This window comes from Colossoma macropomum, unplaced genomic scaffold (genome assembly GCF_904425465.1).
Source record: "Colossoma macropomum unplaced genomic scaffold, Colossoma_macropomum, whole genome shotgun sequence".
Lineage (NCBI taxonomy): Eukaryota > Metazoa > Chordata > Actinopteri > Characiformes > Serrasalmidae > Colossoma > Colossoma macropomum.
Genome location: NW_023494785.1, coordinates 42618594 through 42642547, shown reverse-complemented (window position 1 = coordinate 42642547; position 23954 = coordinate 42618594). Strand labels below are relative to the sequence as shown.

At 38.0% G+C, this 23954-nt stretch overlaps 1 protein-coding gene across 3 annotated transcripts in view; it reads left to right on the top strand.

The window, feature by feature from the left end:
- prkcg (protein kinase C, gamma) overlaps positions 1-15701 on the top strand; it is a 40987-nt gene extending 25286 nt beyond the window's left edge. For all 3 annotated transcript variants that reach the window (XM_036595490.1, XM_036595504.1, XM_036595497.1), the window contains 8 exons: positions 12-185; positions 2531-2622; positions 2715-2777; positions 3618-3756; positions 7791-7871; positions 10051-10158; positions 11737-11877; positions 14645-15701. In XM_036595490.1, coding sequence (XP_036451383.1) covers positions 12-185; positions 2531-2622; positions 2715-2777; positions 3618-3756; positions 7791-7871; positions 10051-10158; positions 11737-11877; positions 14645-14806 — 960 coding nt within the window. In that variant the 3' untranslated portion in view covers positions 14807-15701. The remainder of the gene's footprint in view (positions 1-11; positions 186-2530; positions 2623-2714; positions 2778-3617; positions 3757-7790; positions 7872-10050; positions 10159-11736; positions 11878-14644) is intronic.
- Positions 15702-23954: the final 8253 nt, after the last annotated feature.

The window sequence follows — 23954 nt, the reverse complement described above, 5'->3', positions numbered from 1 at the left end:
GTGTGTGTCAGGTGATGCTGGCAGAGGAGAGAGGGAGCGAGCGGCTGTTTGCGGTGAAGGTGCTGAAGAAGGACGTCCTGTTTCAGGATGAGGACACAGAAAGTGCGATGGTGGAGAGAAGAGTGTTGGGGCTAAGCGGCCGCCCACACTTCCTCACCTCACTCTACTGCGCCTTCCAGACCGAGGTGAGTGTAGAGGCGGCGTGAGAGAGCACATTTACGTATACCTCACACTACAGTTTAAAGGTTTGGATTCAAAGTTTCCTGTTATGTAAAACCAGTTTGGTTGCAGATACATGTATAAAATGACTCAAATTCGCTCACTGTGTAAACCTTAACATCATAGGAAGCTGAAAATTTTGCCCAGGTGTGCCCAGAGTATGAATGAATAGACCCATAGAAGATTCTAAAATGACTGAGAATAAACAAGAATACAATAGCAGAGATAAATATAATGAGTGTAGGAAGCACTACAGCAGTGTAAATGGCAGTATTATCTCTCAGCTCCCACTGATGGAACAGCTGTGATGTTTTCCTCCAGGACATACGCCGCTCACCCACCTGCACTAAAAAGCCATCTCATTTTTCAGCGCTGGCCATTTGCCGTGTTCGTTGGGTAAAACCCTGCATTTCAGTTTGTTGTCTTGAGTGAGTTTCCTTGGTGGGCACGGTGTGGTCAGCACAGTGTTTCCACTCAGAAATGCCACTGAATCATGATAAAACTTTCTATCATTATTTTCACTTCATTAAATGGAGGTGCATGCTGGCCTAAAAAAGAGCTACAGTTATTAAATTAATTAATTGGTGCTGATGCTCTTGCCAAGGACATTAATAGCCCTGAGGGGAGGGGTTACTTAATGAGAACAGATTGCTTTTTAAAATTTTGACTGGGGGGGATTACATAATGTGCCTGTGTGTGTGTATCTATCTAAGGAAGTGAAGATTGACAGGGAGTAATTATGCAATGCCTTCATTATCTGGTTGCTCCTTCAAATGGTTTCCTGAAGAAAAGTGTCAGTGTGGCTGTATCCTGAACACATTCTGCATCAAAATCAATACCAGACTTAATGTGGCATCCATTGTCTTGGTCTGAATCCACTGACTGCCCTGCTTAACTAGTCTTTGTTTATAGGTGCAGAATGAGATCATCTGACCTGCACGCCAGTGTGTTCTTATAGTAGCTGCTGAGTAATACATAATAGTTACTGAGTGCTGCATATTAATTACTGAGTAGTTTTCAGTAATTACTAAATAATTAATAGTAGTTATTAAATAATTCGTAGTAGATACTGAGTAAGACATAGTAGTTACTGAAGAATTTATAGTACATATTGAATAATTTGTACTAGTTACTAATTAATTCATAGTGGTATTGAATAAATCATAGTAGATTCTGATTAATATGTAATAGCTACTTAATAATTAATAGTAATTCCTTAAAAATTGTTGTAGTTACTTAATGATTCATACTAATTTCTAAATAATTTATAGTAGTAACTCATTAATTCATAATGATTCTTAAATAGTTTATAGTAGATACTGATTAATTTATGGTAGATGTTGAATAATTTATAGTGGTTACTGAATAGTTCATGTTCATTTTGGAATAACTTTTAACAGGTACTAAATAATTCATAGTATTTCTGGAATAATTTATAGTAGATACTGAATAATTATTAGTAGATACCGAATAATTAATAGTGGTCATTGAGTAAGTCATAGTAGATACTGATTAATTTATAATAGCTACTTAATAAGTTATAGTAATTTCTTAAAAATTTGTAGTAATTAATAAATAATTTATTTTAATTTCTGAATAATTTATAGTAGAAACTCAGTAATTCATAACAATTCTTGAATAGTTCATAGTAGATACTGATTAATTCATAGTATATACTGCATCATTTATGGTGGTTATTGAATAATTCATATTACTTTCGGAATTATTTATAGTAGTTACTGAATAATTCATAGTTTGTAATAGTTTATAATTCATGTTTGAAATAATTAGTAGTTACTGAATAAGTCTTATTTACTTCTCAATCATTTATTGTAGATACTGAATAATTCATAGTGGTTTTTGAATAAATCATAGTAGATACTGATTAATTTATAATAGCTACTTAATAATCAATAGTAATTTCTGAAAAATTCGTAGTAGTTAGTAAATAGTGCACATTCATTTCTAAATAGTAATTTATAGTAGTTACTCAGTAATTCATAGTGATTCTTGAATAGTTCATAATTCATAGATACTGATTAATCCATGGTAGATATGGAATAATTTATAGTAGTTACTTAATTATTCATATTCATTTGAGAATAATTTATAGTAGATACTAAATAATTCATAGTATTTTCTGAATAATTTATAACACTGAATAATTCTTATTAATTTTTGGATAATACACTTCGCATTTTCGGGATCAGTGACTGGTGATGGTGTTTGTACTGCAGAATCATTCCTATCATGGAGAGGAGAGTTTGAATGACTAAGCGACTGGTGGTGGATAATAATGTTCCTCTTGCAGGATCGGCTATACTACGTGATGGAATATGTGAATGGTGGGGATCTGATGTTTCATATTCAGATTGTTGGAAAATTCAAAGAGCCACATGCAGCGTGAGTCCTGCAGCACTGCTCTCAGTCCTCCACATCTGTCTTCTCTCCTTTTATCAACCTGAACACGGACATTAATGAATAATCTCCTGCAGGTTCTATGCAGCAGAGATAGCAGTGGGGCTCTTCTTCCTGCACAGCAAAGGCATCATCTACAGGTACTGCACAAAACATGGACACAGTTATCCACTGTGTGTTATTCTGTATTGTGAAGTGAACATTCAGTCAACATTATCGATTTTAAGCTGCTAAAACTTTAAATCAGTGACAGTATAGCGGAGATAATTATATGGTTAAAAATGTTCTAGTGTTTTAGTGACTTATATGATTGTAATTTGTCAAATATAGTTGTTGAATTTGTTAAACTCAAACGACATAAACAGTCTTAAATAATATAAACATAAAACAAACAGCTTGTGTTCAAAATAGCATCACATTTTTGAATGTGTATTTCAAAAAATACCATTTAGAACTTTAACATCAGCCAGTTTTATTGGACAAAGGATGTATCATTCAAGCCCTACACAGTTAAAAAGATGGTTCTTCAAGGGTTCTTTAGTAAAGGCAGTAGTTCAATGTGCTTAAATGGTTCTTTCCATGGTGAAATTGTTCTTCAGATTGATGGAGAATGTGTTGTAAAAGCTTCTATGTAGATGATTTTTGAAAAGGGTTCCAGGTTCTGATTTTGTTATGATGTCTAGCTTGTAATGATGAATGTAGAAGATCCCTTTTTGGTGCTATACAGAACCATTTTCAAAAGGGTTCTATATAGACCCATATACAACACATTCTCCATCGATCTGAAGAGCGATTTCGCCATGCAAAGAACCATTTAAGCATGAAATGGTTCTATACAGAATGTATGGTTTAAAGTAGAACTATTGCCTTTACTAAAGAACCCTTAAAGAACCATTTAAGTGTGTACTCTCTGTATACTGGGTGCTGTCAAGTAACAAGCACATTCTCTCTGTCTCTCTCTCTCTCTGTCTCTCTGTCAGAGATCTGAAGCTGGATAACGTGCTGTTGGACAGTGAGGGCCATATAAAGATAGCTGACTTTGGGATGTGTAGAGAAGGCATGCTGGAGGGAGACACGACACGGACGTTCTGCGGCACTCCTGACTACATCGCTCCTGAGGTTCAAACCCTCAGACCCAACTCACATTAACACAGCGTGCTACATTACAGAAATCAGTACAAAACTGGTGCCGTTGTAAGACCGTTACTCTTAGTAGACACAGTCACATAGTGGACATACACTGTGTAGCCACTAAGAAACTCATATATACTTCCACTCACCACCTCTCCATCTACCTTATAGCTCCACTATATAGACTTACAGTTACAGACTCCAGAGTTCATCTGTTGCTGCTGTTTATCAGCCCCCTCTACCCTTATCATCATTTGTCAATTTCTGACCGCTGCTGTCCAGATATCATTGGGTGGTGGTCCATTCTTAGCACAGCAGCGACACTGAGATGGTAGTGTGTGTGGTGCCGGTATGAGTGTGTCAGACACAGCGGTGTTGCTGGGGTTTTTTTACACACCTCGGTGTCACCGCTGGGTTGAGAGTGGGCCTTCACTCAAAAGTATAACCGGCCAAGAGTGGCTCTGTGGTCAAAAACTGACCACCGATGAAGGACTAGAGGATGCATCAACATCAAGGTGGAGCTTGGCGTTTCTAGTGAAGTGGATGAGGATTGTATATGAACCCACAATATCTCATTCTGACTGTTTTGTCTTAGGTGTTCATGTAAGACTGGGCAATATGGCAAAAATATAATATGATACTTGAAGACACTTTCACAATACACAATATGTATCGCAATACATGGAACACGAGTTGAACGGACAAATTTCACCAATAAAATAGTAGTGCTGCATTTTAAAAAGACTAAAAATCTGCAATAGAAACAGGAGGGCAACTCAAACAATTGATGAAAATAAATGAATAAAATAAGATTCTGTCGTGAGGGGCATTCAGCTACTGTTTAGTTTATACAGTTACTGGGCACTGGACTTGTTGTTTACAGGCTTTCCATTTCCAGGTTGACACTTTTGTCGCAACGCAAGGCTTAAAGTTTTAAGGCATTTTGTTGTGTTGCTCTGAGACGCAACTCCCACCATACATAAGACTTATTAATTGATAGAGCATACAATACAGCTCGCATGAATTCATGTGATTTGGAAGCTACAGGGTTAATTAAATAAACTGTGGATCTCTGCAGAGAGTTATTTAAAGTAAACTGTGGTTCATCTCTGCTGAGGGTTCTTTGAAGTGAACCTCAGTTCATCTTCATGGCACAAAATGGCGTGTTATAGAAAAGCAAGTCCCACATGGTGATATCAGTGAGTGCACTGAACTCGTTTAACTTATCAGGGTTGCAATATTATTCAAATATTTTCTGCCCCGGTCATAAAAGCCAAGAGATTTTTTAGATGTTGTGCTTAAATCAGGATGAGCAGGAGACACTAGTGAGGGAGGGAGGGAGGGAGGGAGGGAGGCTGCTTTTGGTTGAGCTAAAAGCAAAAGCTAACACTCGTCACTGTCTTCAGTCACTGTCTTCTACGCAAGATATTGTGTCGTCCGCTGTGGGATGCACTCCCATGAGGAGCTTAGAGGGTGTGGCCATGCAGAGTGGCTCTTGGGATGCACTACGCTCCCTGGGTAAAAGGCGCTGTTGTAGTAATTGTTGTTTTCTACCCTCCTCGTATGTTGTATTATCCCAGCTTACCCCCTCCCTGTGTTTCATGTTGGGTTAGCACTGGACAGGGCATTTTTTGCTGTCTTTGAAGTGCCTGTTCAATAAATAAAAGAGCATTCACCCCATTTCATTCTGCGCTGATGTTACCGTGAGTGTGTTTACATGCACTCAATAATCCGATCATTATCGGATTTCTGCAGTTATCTGATTATTCGAATGTTCATGTAAACAGCATACCCATATTTAGATCAGAGTAAGGTCTAGAAATCTGATTAGGAAATCTGATAAAGAGGCTGGATTTTAGTTCAGTAATCAGATTCCTCAGTGCATGTGAACTCTTACTCTGACTTCTTTCGGATTTCTTAGTCTGCGCATGTGTGAAAACAGACGGCGGTACCGGAAATAAGTGAGCAGCGTCGCCATGAGAACCAGAAAAACGCTTCTGGAGCGACACTGAAACCAAATACATGCTTAACAAAATGAAGGGTTTAAATGTTCCTCATCTTCTAGATGATGTTTGTTCATATTTTCAGGTAAAGTGATTTGATATTTTTTTAAAAAGCTGCGGCATGAAGTTTGAGTTTTATATTATGTTTACATCACGTCTTCTTCTGTGAGTTTATTGGCTGGTTGTAAAGTGAAATCTGATTACTGTCTGACTCATGTAGACCTGGAGTTTTCCATTGTCTGATTACTCAAGTGCATGTAAATGTGTTGATCGGATTACTGACAAAATCTGATTTTCTGCAGTTATCGGATTATTAAGTGCATGTAAACGCACACAATATTTCTCCGCCGAGAAAGGAGGTGGGAGATCTTTGTAGAAGTACTGACCGTACCCATCATATACTCAGAAAAGAATGTTACAGCGTCATTTACATCATGATACTGAGAACATATTGCCACATTGCCCAACCCTCTGTTCAGATTTTAAGCCCTGTGTCTTGTCATAACACAGCTGCGATATTTCTGACCGTCCTACAGTCCTACAACCCCAGCCATCCATCTCCACCCCTGAGATACAGCATGTCTGCTGTTTTCAGTTTGGAGTAATTAATCTCTAACGTTCAATCAGTGTGATCGGTCAGCACATACCACTGTGTAAGTGTATGTGCATGTGCACTCGTACTCATGTGAGTGTGATTACATTCACTGTCGTGTGTGTGTCACTCTGTGTGTGTGTGTGTGTGTGTGTGTGTGTGTGTGTGAACTCTAGTTCTGCATGCGTCAGCACGATATCGTTAACCCACCAGTTAAACCCACTCTTATTGATTTTATTACGTAAAAAAATTGATCCCCATGTCCCCGTCATTTTATGCAGACACAATATGTGTCCCTGCTGGCAAGGAAATTAATCTCTCTCACTCACGCTCTCCCACACACACACACGACTACATTATCTCTGCATTATCACACACAAACACTGTGCGTACGACGGCTGCAAAATGATTTTCTTAGGCTTATCTTCCAACTGAGCAACCCCAAGTCCAAATCTCTGTGATTCTTTTTAGCAAAACGTTCAGCATTTTTACAAACCTCAATTCCAAAACCATTTGGAGAGAATGTGAAATACTTACAAAAACAGAAAGCAGTGATTAGTAAATTCTGTTCAACCTGTGTTGTATTGAAAAACGGTGCTCATTCCAGTTATGATGCCTGCAAAACCTTCCAGAAGATTTTGGTCAAACTGTCTCACATCACATTTCCTTTTGACTGTTAAACAAGTCGTACAGGGCCTTAGTTGCCATATTTTGCACTTTCGTAATGCACCACGTTTTTGATGAGAGACGGGTCTGGACTGCAGGCAGGTCAGTCTAGCACCTGCACTCTCTGATTACGCAGCCATGCTGTTGTAACACATGCAGAATGTTTCTGAGATTGGCATGCTGAAACAAGCATGGACGTCCCTGAAAAAACGTCGGCTAGAAGGCAGAATGTTGTCACTGGCCGAAAAAACAAGCATCTCCAAAATGGTATCTTTAAATGAGACGGCATGTCATTTATTTTTAATGTAAGTTAATGTAAAGAGGTTTTATTCCATTAAATTGAACTGGACCATTTCCATTTTTCTATTAATTAGAACTGGACCCCCAAATTCGACTAAGAGAGGCTAGTGGTCCTGGTTGATGGAGTGAAGCCGCGCTGTGATCACCGCAGCGTTCAAGGAAAGGAGATTAAGATTTTATAGCGGAGGAAGTGGATGTGCTTTCAGCACATGCATCAGATGCAAATTTTCTGAAAGACTTTCTCCAAAACATTCCCCCTCCCCAGGACGAAACTTTCGAATGTTCACTGTTGATTGCTGCCAAAGCTCCAGAGCCCAAATGTAGTATTCGGGACAGCCCTGCTATTCGAAATAAAATTTATGTTTGCTTATCGGCAGATTCCTCTAGTAGCCATATGATACATGAGATGGTTCTGCTATGAAGACTCTGTTTAGTCATTTATTTATTTGTTTGTTTGTCAGATTGTAGCGTATCAGCCGTACGGTAAAGCCGTAGACTGGTGGTCATATGGGGTTCTGCTCTATGAGATGCTGGCTGGCCAGGTGAGTTAATGTGCCCTCTTTCTTCTCCATGAAAGGAAGGTCTAAGAAATCTTCATAATCACATAATACTGTGTACCTCAGTATCTGTTGGTAATTAACTTTTTCATCTTTGGTTTTGAAAGTTGTTACTGCAAACATCAATCTCCAAACTAGAAACGGTATAGCGACTTTAGTGTTGTAATAGCACCCCCTGCTGGAGAAACTTCAAGCTGATAGGCAGGAGTTCCAAAGCCATGTCCACGTACTTTACGTATTGAAAACAATATTTTCAATGTTTCAACAATGTTTTCCATCATTACAGCAGAGTCACTCCGGAATTCAGCAATAGATGACTGTGAGAAACAATGAAATTTACATTTTCATAATGTTGTCTTTAAAATGATTTTACATTTAATATTATTTAACAAGCTGTTAAGTTAGTCCTCTAGCTCTCTCAGTTCTCTTTCCTGGCGATTACTGCCTTTGAATCATTGTCAGCATTATGACATTAATTCAGAAGCATAATTAAAATGGCAAATTACGAAATTTTTTGTGTAGAATTTTCTTTTCAGTGCATCACTAGTTAGAACATCTGTTGTTCCAGACGTACACACATATCTTTGAATTGTTCCCATAGTGCTTGGTTATTTTCAGTTTTGACCTACATTTATATTTATCTATGTCAATTTATGACTATACACAGCATTAAGAAACCTCTTCAAATATCCATTTCGGTGTAAACAGTGGGAATGTGTGTAGTGTTTTGCACAATGTCATAATGTTGGGTTTTCCTGACACCCCAACAGAGTAATTAATATGACAGTCTATTAAAAATCTATTAATTCTTTTCCTGAAACCACTGAACTCGGGTTTGATTTTGATAAACTTAAACAATGTGATTAATACTGTGCTCACACTTAAGTCATCTAGCCTAAATGAACACTTATTTCTATTAGATTTATAGATTCTACTAGATTTCTGGCTCTGTTTGTTTCTCTCCATTACTGTCTCCAAGCAGCATGATTGTATGTATATAACATATTGTTGTGTATTAATGTGGCAAAGACAATACATCTCTGAGAGTAACTACTGTCACACTACAGTAGCTAGTGGTGTGGACCGCAGTGTTAATTTGGCTCGCTAGCATTAAAACACATGAAGCAAGTGAACTTTACACTTAATTTGTCAATGTAACGTAGTAGGAACCAGAAACAGACAACAGCGTAAACCATAAACAACAGGACTAAACAAACTAAACTAAGACACTGGAAGAACTACTAAACAAAGAACCAAATAGAACTGAACTGAGTACAAATCACTAGGAAAAAAGACGCAGTAGCAGAGTCTGAGAGCAAATAATGCCAAGCAAGGGGCAAGACAAACACGAGGGGAATATAAACTGGGAAAACAAATGAGCCCCTCCAACAAAAAAAACACATATCAACCATTCTATTTTTGGATTATCACTTATTTGGTTTTCTATTTTATTTTGTACAGTGTTTTACATTACCCCCTTACATGGTCAGGGCCCAAAGTTTTATTACACACATCTATAACCTAAGAATTACTCAGCCAGTCTGCATTGACGTCCCTGTAGTTACTGAATAATAAGGCTTAGTATGTAATAAGCCTGGGATATTGAGGGGTTAAAAAGCCAAACAGCGCTTTATTTACGTCTTAGTGACCACTTTATTTTAAATACATAGGCTTATATGATGTTTACAAACAATGTCACGTACTGTTTTCAACGTAAGCATTCAAACAAGAAACACAGGATGGCTACAGACAAGACGCAGGTGAGGGACATGACAAAAGGGCGGAGTAAGGGAGGAGCAGGAAAACCAAAGCAAAAACATGAGCACATGACCAAAAACACGAGGGAAGGTAAACGAGAAGGGAAAACAGACAAAAATGACGGGCAAAGCTGGACAGAGTATTACAATCAATCAGATGTTTATCCCTAAAAACCTTGATTACGCAACAAAAACAACAAAGACAACTACCATGAAAAAAGTGTTACTGTCAGTGTGGAGAAAATTGCAGAACCGTGGAAAAACTGAAGTACTGAAGATTAAAAAACCCTTATGAATGTTAAATTCTGACTAGTTCATCACCTAAAGTGCATTATTACTGTATAACTCAATCATTGCATAATTTAGTGCTGTATTTTTATTGTGTGGTTGAATCCTCTCTTTCTCAGCCTCCATTTGATGGGATCGATGAGGAGGAGCTGTTCCAGTCCATCATGGAGCAAAGCGTCTCTTATCCCAAGAGTCTGTCCCGGGAGGCTGTCGCCATTTGCAAGGGGGTAATCTACTTCCTGCTGTTTTGTAAAGGATGTTTAGTTGTCATTGTGTCCTCACACAAACAGTTTTTATAAGCTTTCACAATGTTTTCAATTAAACTCCAAGTTGAAAAAGTAAGATAAAACATTATCTTAGTGGAGCTTAGCGAGGAGTTCATCTCTACAAGCCTATTTTAAAGGGCCCACGCATGGAAAACTACATTTTTCATACTTTTTTTAAAGAGGCCATCGAACACAGTTATTCAGTATTTTAAATTGTTCTCTGATGTCTACGTAGAAGGTATGTGACTGACGAAAAATGCCCAGATGCGGTTTTACACGTCTATGGTTTGGCCCTAGAATGAAACAACCTGTTTTCCCCTTTTTGTGGGGCTAATGAATAATCTGATGAGCTCTGCTCTGATTGGCTGTTGGGGGTTTGGTGTCTTCCTCAAGGTCACTTGATTCACGTTATGTCGGCTCAGGGGATCGAACCGGTGATCACAAGGCTGGTTCCCGAACCTCCAGCCCACAACTGCCCCATAAACAAACTCTGAAATGTCGCCATTGTTGCTTGAATGGAATGTCTGGAAAATGACTAGGAAAAACGTCTGGTTCCATTGACTTACATTAAAAGTAAAGAAGGTTTTTCCTTCTCCTGTAAAGTTACCATTTGGAGATGCGACGTTTTGTTGTGACAGAAATATATAGAGAGAGTTATTGAGTTTTTGGAGTGGAAGATGTGGGGAAGGGATTAAACATTGTTAAACAGGCTGCCTTTTGGACAAGGTGTTACACAGGGCACAGGACATCAGAACAGAGGTCATTTACATATATCAGTCTTAAAGGCACAGTAACAAACAGCATGTTTGATTCTAAGGGAAAAAGAGAGGTTGGAAAATAGATAAGCATGCAATGGTTTAAATATGCTTACGCATTAAAGGGGAACTCTGCAGATTTTTCAAAATTGTATAATTTTTCTGTATAATTAAATGCTTAACATGTCAATGAAATCATTCAGAGTAGGTTGTTGTGAAACGCTCTGTTCTAGAGAAACTTACAGAGTCAGAATTGTTCACAGTGGTGGTGATATAAACCAGACGTCCACCTTCAAAAGCTCCCTCACAGAAAGTTATTATATGAAATGGTTATGAATTCACTGACTGGTGTCTGAGACACTGTTTACGATAGTTTTGTGATAAAAAATTCTGGCCTACGATGTATTTTAATCAATTTATTTTAATCCATTCACAGGGGAGGGATACATGAAGGGTGTTCTAAGGCAAAATAGTCCCCAAAGAAGACTTTCTCAGATTTATTGCTATTTTACTATCATCAGCTGTACATATAAAACTCAGAAGACTCGTGTAGGTTCACTGGTGGTTCTGGATAGTAAATAAAATGTCTATATTTGTGTTGTAGTCATGGCGACCCCTGGTTCCTATCACCACCACTGTAAAGACAGTCTCTACAATCAACCCTTTCACACCAAACCACTTTGAATGACTGTTTCTCATCCACTGAATTGTACCATTTTTGGAAAAATTGGTGGAATTCTCCTTTAAACCATACACAACCTCCTCTCTCTGTCTCTGTTCATAGCTCCTGACCAAGAACCCGGGCAAGCGCTTGGGAGGAGGAGAGGATGCGGAGAGAGAGATCCGGGAGCATCCTTTTTTCCGCTGGATCGACTGGGACAGGCTGGAGAGACTGGAGATTCAGCCACCCTTCAAACCCAGAGCTGTCAGTACCAACATTACAGTAACTCTCACACCGCATTCTAACAGCAAGCGAGCGTCCGAATGTAGTATCACATCGCATCACAAAGCCTTCTGGGTGTCCACACTGGAAGCGTCAAGAATAAGATGTAAACAGTCTGCGGACCAATCTGAAAAGAGCTACTGTACTGACAGCTGTGCAGCTGTGATTTTGGGACATTGATTTAATAGAATATATAACGCATTATGTTTTATCCACTCATTTAACATCAGTAGTGTAAATAACAGAGTTAAATAGTGTTATTCTGCTCTGGTTTTGCGCAGCTCGTTTGTTTCTGCTCACTTATATCTGCTACGTCTAATTAGCTAACAAGCTAAGTATCCTTATCAGTCAGTGACACAAATCAAACGGTGTCCACCTCTAACGTCCAGGCAGTTTCTCTCCAAATTGTTTACTGGACGAGTCTTAGAAATCCATGAGTTTCTCCTTAAGCGATGTGGCTCGCAGGCGGTGCAGACAGCTTCATTAATTAGAAAAGGAGCGCTTTGTTGTCGTTGGTCACTTAATCACATCACTCGCTGTTAGGACAAGGTGTTGGTGCTGGGGCAGGGGTACTCTCTTAAAAAGTGGTTCTCCAGGGGTTCTCTAATAAAGACAGTGGTTTTATTTAGAACCATGAACACTCAAACAATCATCTGCATGCTTAAAGGGTTTTTGCATGGTGAAATGGTTCTTCAGATTGATGGAGAATGTGTTGTATATGGTTCTATATAGCACCAAAAAGAGTTCTTCTATTGTGACAAGCTTGACATCGTAACAATCGCAGGACCCTTTTTGGTGCTACACAGCTAAAAAGGATGGTTCTTCAGGGGGTTCTTTAGTAAATAAAATGATTCTATATAGAACCCTGAGCACTCAAAGAAGCCTTTGCATGATTAAGTGGTTCTTTGCGTGGTGAAATGGTTCTTCAGATTGATGGAGAATGTGTTTTATATGTGTTTTCTATATAGAACCTTGAAGATTGAAAAGGGATCTAGATAGCATCAAAAAGGGTTCTTCTACTGTTACAGGTTCGACATCGTAACAATAGAAGAACTGTTTTTGGTGCTATATAGAACCCTTTTTAAAAAGGTTCTGTATAGAACCATCCACAGCACATTCTCCATCAGTCTGAAGGATGATTTCACCATGCAGAGAACAATTTAAGCATGAAATGGTTCTTTGAGTGTTCTATATAGAACCACTGTCTTTACTAAAGAACCCTTGAAGAACTGTCTTTTTTAAGTGTGTAGGGGTTTGTGTGGGGGTGGTTTGTGTGGCAGTGGGCAGTGAGGACTGAGCTACATCTGAACACTATTTTTCAGGCTTTCAGTTGATGTTTGTTATTTGTCATTCTGAACAGCTGTTACTTCAGTTTTATGTTTTTTTTATCTCATTTCTTTCACTCTATTTGTGTTTGTGCACATGTGTGTTACAGACTGCAAAATGAAAACAAGCCCTCCTCTAAATTACATCAGGCTCTGTCCCCAAATTTCTCCTGCTTAAGTATTTATCTCTGTGTTATATGAGCATATCGCTGTTGTCGGAACAAAACCTCGTATCTCCAAAATGGTAACTTTACAGGAGAAGGAAAAAACCTACTTTAGTTTTAATGTAAGTCAATAGAACCAGACATTTTTCCAAGTCATTTTGGGCCGTTTCTTTTAGTCCATTCATCATGAAATTTACATACAATGTAAAGGGCATTTTCAAATTATGTCAAAAACTGAAAAACGTCAAAAATGGAGATACGAGGTTTTCGTTCAACAACAGCGATATGTGTGTGTGTGTGTGTGTGTGATGTGTTGACGCAGCCATTCATATGTTGAACTGCAGGCTGCAGGAAGTTCTCTAAGGTCATCAAGGACTGCATCTTAAAAGGGGGTTTGATTTTTCTAACTCAATCGAATTCGAAACTGATTTTATAAATTTCTGCATAATTCAGTCATTCAGAGTAGTTTGATGTGAAATGGCTGATTGTAAAGACTTAGATTTCTTTACAGTGGTAGTGATAGGAACCAGGGGTCGCCATGACTACAACACAAATATAGACATTTTATTATCATTATAATACACGTGTCTTCTGGGTTTTTATGTACAGTGTTGATGATGGTAAAACAAGTAAAGCCAAAAAAAATTCTCTGTGGACTATTTTGCCACAACACCCTGCATGTATCCCTCCACCATGAACATATTAAATCTTCTCAAAACTACTGTAAAACAATGTCTCAGACAACAGGCAGTGTATTTATCACCATTTCATGTAATAACTTTCTGTGAGGGAGCTTTTAGAGGTGGACGTCTGGTTCCTATCACCACCACTGTAAACAATTCTGTTTCTCTAGAACAGAGCGTTTCACACCAAACCACTCTGAATGACTCTGTTTACATCTAAACCATTTAATTATGCAGAATTATTATGCTTATTTGGAATTTCTCTTTAATCCCAAATGACTTTACAGCATTTTCTTTTACAGTGCACTGAGAGTGGATGAGTAAAGCCCTGTTGTTACCGGATTAAAATCGCTCCACAATTATTACCGTCAGACTGTAAAACTACACACACTGCAGATTCATACTGGACTAAAATCGCTCCACAATTATTACAGTCAGACTGTATGAAGTGCAGAGACTAGAGATTCATACTGGATTACAGATCCTCACCAGGTAGAGTTGATGCAGCTACTGTAGTGCTTTAGAGAGCCACGATGGTAAGTTGATGGTTGTGCATTCTTTCTTTTTCTGTTTACAGGGAGGAAAAAAAGGAGAAAATTTTGACAAGTTCTTCACGTCTGCTTCCTCCGCCCTCACACCTTCCGACCCGGATGTACTTGCAGCCATCGATCAGGACGATTTCCAGGGCTTTACCTTCATTAACCCTGATTTCCCTGCCACCCCTCTCACCGCTGTCTGAGATCATCAGCTTAACACTACCTACAACCTTAACACACACTATAACACACATTAATCTGGAATTAGTTGTTTTCCAATGAACTGATATTAATTAAAGTAGATAACCCACAAACACTCTGCTGTACAGTAAAATCACCAGTGTTAGCTGCTAGCAGTCGAGAGAATCAAGTATTTTCCAGAAAAATATGAACAGTATACTCCTTAGGGTATAGAATATAATGCATTTATAAACATTATATCTAAGCATATCTGAATTTCATTCCAAGAAAACTTTGAAATGCAGAGTATCAGAGCAATTCACGCTACTGTAGCAGAAAAGGTCAACTGTGTGCAACAAAAACAGCACAACACAGTGTAGGCCAGTATAGGTGGTGATATAATCTATAATCGTTTTGCATGTAACAAGTCATCTTATGTTAGATATTGTATGCATGTATTCTATTACAGTGATTCCATCACATACAATGCACATGCAAATATATTTTTGCCTCAGCAAAAAGGGATTAAAGTTGTTTGAAGCACAATTTTCCTTAAATATCTTTCCTTAAATACGATATATAAAAAATGGTATTAATTAGTGCATGATGCCATTCTTGTGTACAGTGGTCAGAAAGCCACTGGAGTTACTTCTATAAGGTGCTGCGGTTCAGATCAATAGCTAATGTTATAATTTTCAATTTTAGTAGCAGCTGCTCATGTTGTGTTGCAGTACCAATGCTGAGTAGGCCTCTTTCTTTCCCTGGACATTAGCACGTACATCTCTCACTTTACTCTGTATCAATTTTAATGTAACACATAACTGATAGCATTTATTAAGTGATTTACTATTATATGTAATTATAAAACATGTATAGGAATGATACACCTGATTGTTAGATAAGTTGTAAATGATATATCTAAGCAAAGATGTGTAATACAGCATGAAATATTAAAATATAAATGCTTAAAACTCATACATATATGCCTAATAGTGGCTTTTATTGGATGCTGTTTGAAAGTCGAAGCCTGAAAAGAGAATTTGTTTTGCAGTTTTTTTAACTGACGCTGAGACAGATCTCAAAGATTGTGTGTTTAGCTTCTTCTACGAATAAACAAATAAGCTGAGTCGTTAGACTGTTAAGCTTGATTCTGAAGTGTTATCTTAAATTTGTGGCATCTTTAAAGTTATGAGACTCCAGCAGTCTGTAGGTGTGTCATCTAAGAAGCCAAGGGAGAGGTTTGAATTGATCTTAAAATGTATAAAAACTCAAAGGTATAAAAATGACTGTCAGTAAAAATCATTATAAACACTGGTGATTTTACTGCATATCGTTTAATAAATATTAAAGGGGAATTCCACCAGTTTGTTCAAAAATTCTACATAATTAAACTATACATAATTAAACAGAGTCATTCAGAGTGGTTTGGTGTGAAATGCTCTGTTCTGGAGAAACTTACAGAGTCAGAATTGTTCACAGTGGTGGTGATAGGAACCAGACGTCCACCTCTAAAAGCTCCTTCACAGAAAGTTATGTAAAATGGTTACACACCGCTGGATGTCTGATACATGTTTTTTTACAACAGTTTTAAGAAGGTATGGCCTCCTAAAACCTATTTTTGTAATCCATTCATGGTGGAGAGTTGCATGTAGTGTATTGTAGTGTCACATATAAAATGACTGAATGACTTTGTTTACATCTCAGTGATCGACTTACACAGAATTTTTCAAAAATGGGTGGAATTCCCCTTCAACGTCTCAGCTTTCCCAGAGTTAATATACACTGAACAATTCATTGGAAATTAGAACTAATGCCTGATATAATGTTGCACTATAAGAAACTATAAAAAGTTTAATTTAATATGTATGTAATATTTTTAACAGTTAAATTATAAATAGCTTAATTTCCCCGTTTTTACAAGAAATAGATCCCAAATAGCATCCCAAACAAAAACATTCAACATTACCGTATCAGTTTAGCTTAATTTTACAAATGATCTTAAATGGAAGATTTCATTTTAAAACAGTAAACTCACAGATACAGTATAGTACACTAACGTATAATGTACTTGACTACTAATAAACTTCAGTGGTGAAAAATGTGGCAGTACAGAACATCATGACAACATTAATGAGTTGGAATTTATTTCTTATTCATGTATAATTATCTATACTCTATATTGTGATTATTTGGTTGTCTAGGTTTATGGTCATATATATGTACAGAATATGATATCAGCTGCACAGCACATCTAGTGTTATGGTACAGCTGCAGGTCAAATGGACTGTTTCACATCAGATAAGTGCTCTAAAATTAGCTCAGCCCATATTTATCACTTAATAACAACAGCATGTTTACCATTTTGTTCTAATTGTGCTGTAATATAACTCTATATGAATAATTATTACATATTAATAATAATATATGACCAAACATAGTGTCAGAAAGCAACAGCCTAAGCTGTGATTATGCCAAATATTACATTTTTAGGGTGTATAGTATCCCATAATGCCTTCTGGCCCACATTTAATTCTGCTGGTAAATTCTTTTTATATTACTAACTGAAAAACTGTAGGCAAATCATAGGTTTGTCTAAAGCATAATCAAAAAGTCTGAGCGAATAACATCTCACTTCATAACACATTATGAATGAAAGATGAGGCTGGAGAGATTGTGTAGGATAAGGATGTGAATCTCTGATCTCACAGTGAATCAATTCAGTTAACGATTCTTTAGGAAGTGATTGCTCACCATATTTCAGATTTTTTTATTCCCATAACTCAGTAATGCTACTTCTTTTACCTTTAACTAAAATCAAACATAGCGCAGCTTCAAATAAACAAAAGGATGGTCTCTGAATTTTGCACAGTACTGTATTTTAATGAATTTTCTACCATTCCAGACTAAAACTGATGCAGTTGAGTTGACACCTTCAGATGGATCTATCACAATGCATTGTTACAGCTCTACTGTAGGCTGTCACCAGAGAGCAGCGGCTCAGTTTCTGACCTGGCCTGGTTTAAGGCAAGACGCCTGACCTGGAAAAGTCTGAGTGTGCACAGCATCCCAAAACCGCCCACTCCCAGAGCCTGAACCTGCTAACACCCAGCAACAGTGCAGAGAGACTCAGTGACCACAGATCACCTCTTACAGAGCAGAGGAGACTCAGGGAGAAGAGCAGAGAGAGAAGTAGCCAAAACACTCGGACTGCAGACAAAACAGTAAAGATTCTCACTTCAGTCAAATAACGACTCCAGTAGAGGTGAAAGTACAATCTCACAAATTATGGTTCTTCAAAGGTTCTTTAGTAAAGACAGTGGTTGTATTTAGCAATGGTTCTATGCAGTGGTTCTTTCCATGGTAAAATGGTTTTTCAGATTGATGGAGAATGTGTTGTATATGGTTCTATGTAGCACCAAAAAGGGTTCTGCTATTGTTACAAGCTTGACATCATTCATATAGAACCATTGATGGTTCTTCAGGGGTACTTTAGTGCAGAAAATGGTTCTATACAGAACCATGAACACTCGAAAAAAAACATTGGAATGCTTAAAGGGTTCTTTGCATGGTGAAATTGTTCTGAAGATTGATGGGTAGTATGTTGTATATGGTTCTATGTAGCACCAAAAACGGTTCTGCTGTTGTTACAAGCTTGACATCATACGATAGTAGAACCCTTTTTGGTACTGCATAGAACCAATTTGCATGCTTAAATGGTTCTTTGCCTGGTGAAACGGTTCTTCAGATTGATGGAGAACGTGTTGTATGTGGTTCTGTATAGCACCAAAAAGGGTTCTTCTGTTCTTATGATGCCAAGCTTGTAACAACACTTTTTGGTGCTATATAGAACCATTTTCCGTAAGCAACACATTCTCCATCAATCTAAAGAACCATTTCACAGTGTAAAAGAACCATTTAAGCATGAAATGGTTCTAAATAGAACTTATGGTTCTAAATGGAACCATTGTCTTTACTAAAGAACCCTTGAAGAACCATCTTTTTTAAGTGTGAAGCAAAAAACAAACTGGGGTAAAATTTAGTATCAGGTCTAAAAAGAGAGTTCCGCTGCAGAACCGCAGTGGAGCATCTCAGTCCATCCAGCGTCCATCAGCACAGACGGTGAAGTTTGTTCGACTCTATTTTTCTCTTTTCAGTCTTAAACAAAACGCTGAACTCCAAAGCGAGAGAACTAAGAACCTGTAAGCACTGCAGGCGCTGTACTAACACAACAGACTGAAATTAAACCCAGTAAAGGGATTAGGAACTAAATGTTAATGACTAAAGTGGAACTGGGTAAGAAGTAGATTACTTTCCTTACTAATAAAGTTCAGAAGTAAAAGTATTAGCATTTGAAAATACTCAGAAATCCATCAGATGTTCACTGAAGTACATTCAGCCGAGTAATAAAAGATGCAAATGGCTTCAGTTTGGACTTAAGCTGTCTTTAGCAGATCAAGCATTTTATTTTAGACCAAAAGGATCCGAAAAGAGCAGAACAGAGCTGAACAGACTCTGCTTCATATGCTGATATGAGCTAAGAAGCTTTGCAGAAAGCGCATATAATTGTTGATTCCCAACTGTTAACGGTGAATTAATCACATCTCCGTGTTTTGAAGGTTCTGGAAGCAGCTGTGCGCTGAAGGCCATGTTGCCAGATGGAGCATGAATAATTTTTGTCCCATTTCTCGCTGTTTGTTAAATGTATTTTACATGCTATTGTATTTTACATGAGTGATTATAATTATTTAAGTATTTGCCAGTACAGAAATTTAGAGCTCTTTATTTGACTATGTCCTGATGTAATTAGATAGATAGATAGATAGATAGATAGATGTAATTGGGACACTTGCGTTAAGTAATTTGTACAGTAGTTTGGTAATTATTTGTTTCGTGTTTCTCAAGGTGCGAAATAAAGTGAAATATACTGACCTTACAAACTGAGGAAACTTTGAGTTTTTTGCTCTGTTTCTTTCTTCATCTGTAACTACCTTTACTATGTCCACCAACCTTGTGGCCACTTTCTCAGAAACCCCTATCTGTTGTTGCACAGTTTAATAGGCTCCTCTAAATCATTCATCAATCAAAAGGGACCTGCATAGGACCATTACTGACCAGATATAATCTGGGTGGCCCTGACTGCTACGTTTAGAGTGGTCCACCACCTAAAAATATCCAAACAACAGCAGCTCTGTAGTCAGAAATTGACCACTGGTGAAGGGCTAGAGCAGGGGTTGAAACCTGAATGTTAAGAAGAGCCATTTTATCCTTTCAACAAAATGGTGTTCGGTTCATTTCTGGCTGATTCCAGGTTGTTCAGCTGTTCTTCTGTCACAGCTGCCGACTGAAAAGCTGCTCAGTGGTGATGACAGTTTGGGAATTTAGTGTCATCTCATCTTCAGAGTCTGACCAAATCGGCTGTCGGTCAAATGTGAAAAGCATCCATTTTCTGTTTGTGCTCAAAGTAAGAAGTAAAAACGTTCGGATGGCCTGAGCGTCTCCTACAGCTGTCAAAGTCGTTGCTTAGCAGCGGCGTCTCAGCGGAGTAATACAGTGTGAAAAAAACGTGCTGTTATTTCGCCATTAGAACGCTTCTCAACCAATCAGCCTGCATGCCCAGAACTAACTGTTGTATAATGTTCTAATATAGGCTGAAAGATATAAATAAAAACAGAGACCTACTTTTCTCTGCTTTAAGCTTTAGCTCAGCTGAAGCTGCTTTTCTCACATCTCCAGCAGGAAACTTTTCCTCAAAAGTAGAACAGTTTCTTGTAAAATGTCTCTCGGTGTTCGACTTTTTCTGAGGCTGAAGTCTCTTCTCATTCGCTAACTTCTTGCTTCCCATTCCACCTTAATGGTGCTAGAATGTAACTGCTGCATCATTTAAAGTGGAACAAGAAAATTCAAACAAGAAGTTCGTGAATGAGAAGCAACTTCAGACTCACAACTTTTTATTGTTTGAGTTTCTCGTTGCAGATTAAACGTATCAGGAAACCAGCTGGAGTGATTATAGACGCAAATAAGTTCATTCGCCTCCATATTATCAATGTTTGTCTTAAATCTTTCTCTTTGCTGTTTCGTTAGCTACTAGCTAGACGAGACTGTTGTCTGTGTTGCTATGGTGACCAGCAGTCTGCGCTGATCTTCAGGGTTAAAGGGTGAATTAGCAGTTCTACATTAACTCCAGAGTTTAAGACCATTTATTGTTAAACTGTGTTGAACGATCAGCAGAGCTTTATTTTACTGTAAAGGAGGATTATTTTATTTTTACCTACAAATCTAATTCAGCTGTGGAGCTTCGAACAGGACAGTAAAAGAGCCGCATGTTGCCGAGCCCTGATTTAGATTATGCTAACACAAACTGTGCATCAACAGATGAGCTCTAGTCTCTAACTGTACACCAGCAAGGTGGAGCTACAGGAGAGGGGCTTCTGATAAAGCAACAAGCAAGACATATGAAGTGTTTATTGCCATTATTGTTATTCATAACACAATTACCTATTAAAATAATAATAATAATGGTAGTAAACCTTTTATAAGCCAAGAAATGTAGTTGGTTTAGAGTATAATATCGTTGCAATCAACTATGGACTGTAACAGAAGACAAGACATTTATACACTGCAGTCATTTCATGAACTTGTTTGTCATATTACAATGAAAATATCATAATATAACAGAATCCTTCAACTTATAAGTACTTTTTGCTCACCAAATTACCACCAGAATGATAATGATGCTAATTTCCACCAGTGCACTGCAAAAAATGGTATCTTGTCAAGTTAAATTATCTAAATCTAATTAGTATATCTAATATTTCTCATTTTGAGATTCTTATTTTAAGATTATTTAACTAATTTCTAGAATTGTTTTAGTTGATATCTCACTAATAGTATTATTTGCAGATATATTTGCTTGTTTTAAGAAATGTGCTTTAAACAAGCCAAATTATCTGCCAATATAGTGATATAATCTGACTTACTAACATCACATAAAATAAGTAAATTGTCTAAAAATAGGTCTAAAAATCTAATAATAAGATTACAACTATCTCAAAATGAAAATACTATATACATTTACTAAATTGAAGATAATTTCACTTGTCAAGGTACCATTTTGTTTTGCAGTGAGCCTCTGTGATTTCCTGTGTTGTGTTAGCATTGAGCCAATGGTAGATTTGTTTTCCCACACTGGGACACTTGAAGCATGGAAGACCTTCAAGTAATATAATCTTTACATTTTATATTAAAGTTTTACAGAGAATCATTCAGTAAATTCTTCAGTTCGAAGTCCTTATAGGAAAGTCTGTCCACTCTGTGACCATCTTGGCGACGCCTCCAGACAATTATTTCCACTTATACATGACCAGAATCTCGATTCCTCTGAAAGGGGAGAGATCTATAAATCCGAAACGGAACACTTTCCAAAAACATATTTGCAATCACTGGTAAAATCTAACAAAAACAGCATAAATTGTTTTTAACGTTTGGCTGAAATGATGCACATGTGATTTGAAATGATGTGATTTTTCAGGTTTTTCTGGCTACTACGTGGATCTCAATGAGGGGAAGCTTATCCTGCATTTGGCTTTATATTCAAGCTGATTGGCTCTTTCTACTGAAGGGCGAAACTTTCTCCTTAAACAGACTTGAACGTTTTAAGAGTTCCCATTAATTTGTCCACTAGTGTCATCTCCTCCTTTATAATGTTTCTGATATTAATGGAGAAGCGGTTTAGCCACCTTAGCATGCCAAGTAAGCCTAGTTAAGAAAATAAGTTGTTGGCTCAGCAGTTTAAACAAAACTGGATTCTTACTTCATCTGTCAGTTCAACAGCTCTACAGGTTTTAGTGAAAACTCAATTGAGAGGTGATCAGAGGTGTGTCTGCACCAATCAGCCGTAACATTAAAACCACCTCCTTGTTTCTACACTCATCGTCCATTTTAGCAGCTCCACTGACCACATAGGAGCACTTTGTAGTTCTACAGTTACAGACTGTAGTCCATCTGTTTCTCTGTATACTTTGTTACCATGTTCTTCAGTGGTCAGGACCCCCATGGACCCCCACAGAGCAAGTACTATTTGGGTGGTGGATCATTCTCAGCACTGCAGTAACACTGACGTGGTGGTGGTGTGTTAGTGTGTGTTGCGCTGGTCTGAGTGGATCAGACACAGCAGTGCTGCTGGAGTTTTTAAACACTGTGTCCACTCTATTAGACACTCCTATCTTGTCGGTCCACCTTGTAGATGTAAAGTCAGAGACGATAGCTCATCTGCTGCTGCACAGTTTGTGTTGGTCATCCTCTAGTCCTTCATCAGTGGTCACAGGACGCTGTTGGCTGGATGTTTTTGGTTCTCAGTCCAGCAGCAACACTGAGGTGTTTAAAAACTCCAGCAGCTGTTTACAACAGCTTCAAATGTGGCTCAGCCAGCGGAGGTCCTGTGATGGCCCCTCTGTTGATGAAAGGGGGGAAGGGGGGCTGATAAATTGTGCAACAACAGATGGACTTAAGTAAACCTACCAAGTGAACCTACCTGATAGATACGCATGATAGTCATTATATTCCTGTGTCAGGCAGCTGCTAAAAGAAGCTCTTCAGCCATTTCTCAATCTCACCTCTCATCACTCCATCCCGGCTGGGCTCCCGGAGGGATACAGTGATATATAACAGGACACCCTCAGATCCCCCGCCTATTAAAATCCAGCCTAACCTCCTTACTGTAACTGTCCCTCCCCCAGCTCTCACTCTCTTCCCTCACACTCTCTCACTGTTAAAGAGATAGTTCAACCAAAATCCCCCCTCATTTCTAATGTAAGCCAAGACATGTTTGCTTATTTAGTCAGTTGCACTGATGCTATGTAGCTAATGTAGATAACAAGTTATTTGTCTGGAAGCTTATTTTTCTGATTCAATCACAAGAACTTTTCCTTCACATATTAAGGAAGATCTTTTGCTATGTCTGAATTAAAAGACAGTTCTGGAAAAAAAGTGAAATGTTCAAAATAAATTGGCTTTGATTCACATAATGTTCCCGTTAGTTACTGGTGTAACAGCGCTGTGGATAACACATCGCCCCACACAGGGCAGGCCGGAGTTTTTTCTCCGCTCAGACATGAACGCGAATAAAAGCAGGGATGACTCCACACCTCCAAAAGTGGAACTGCAGCTGAGTGA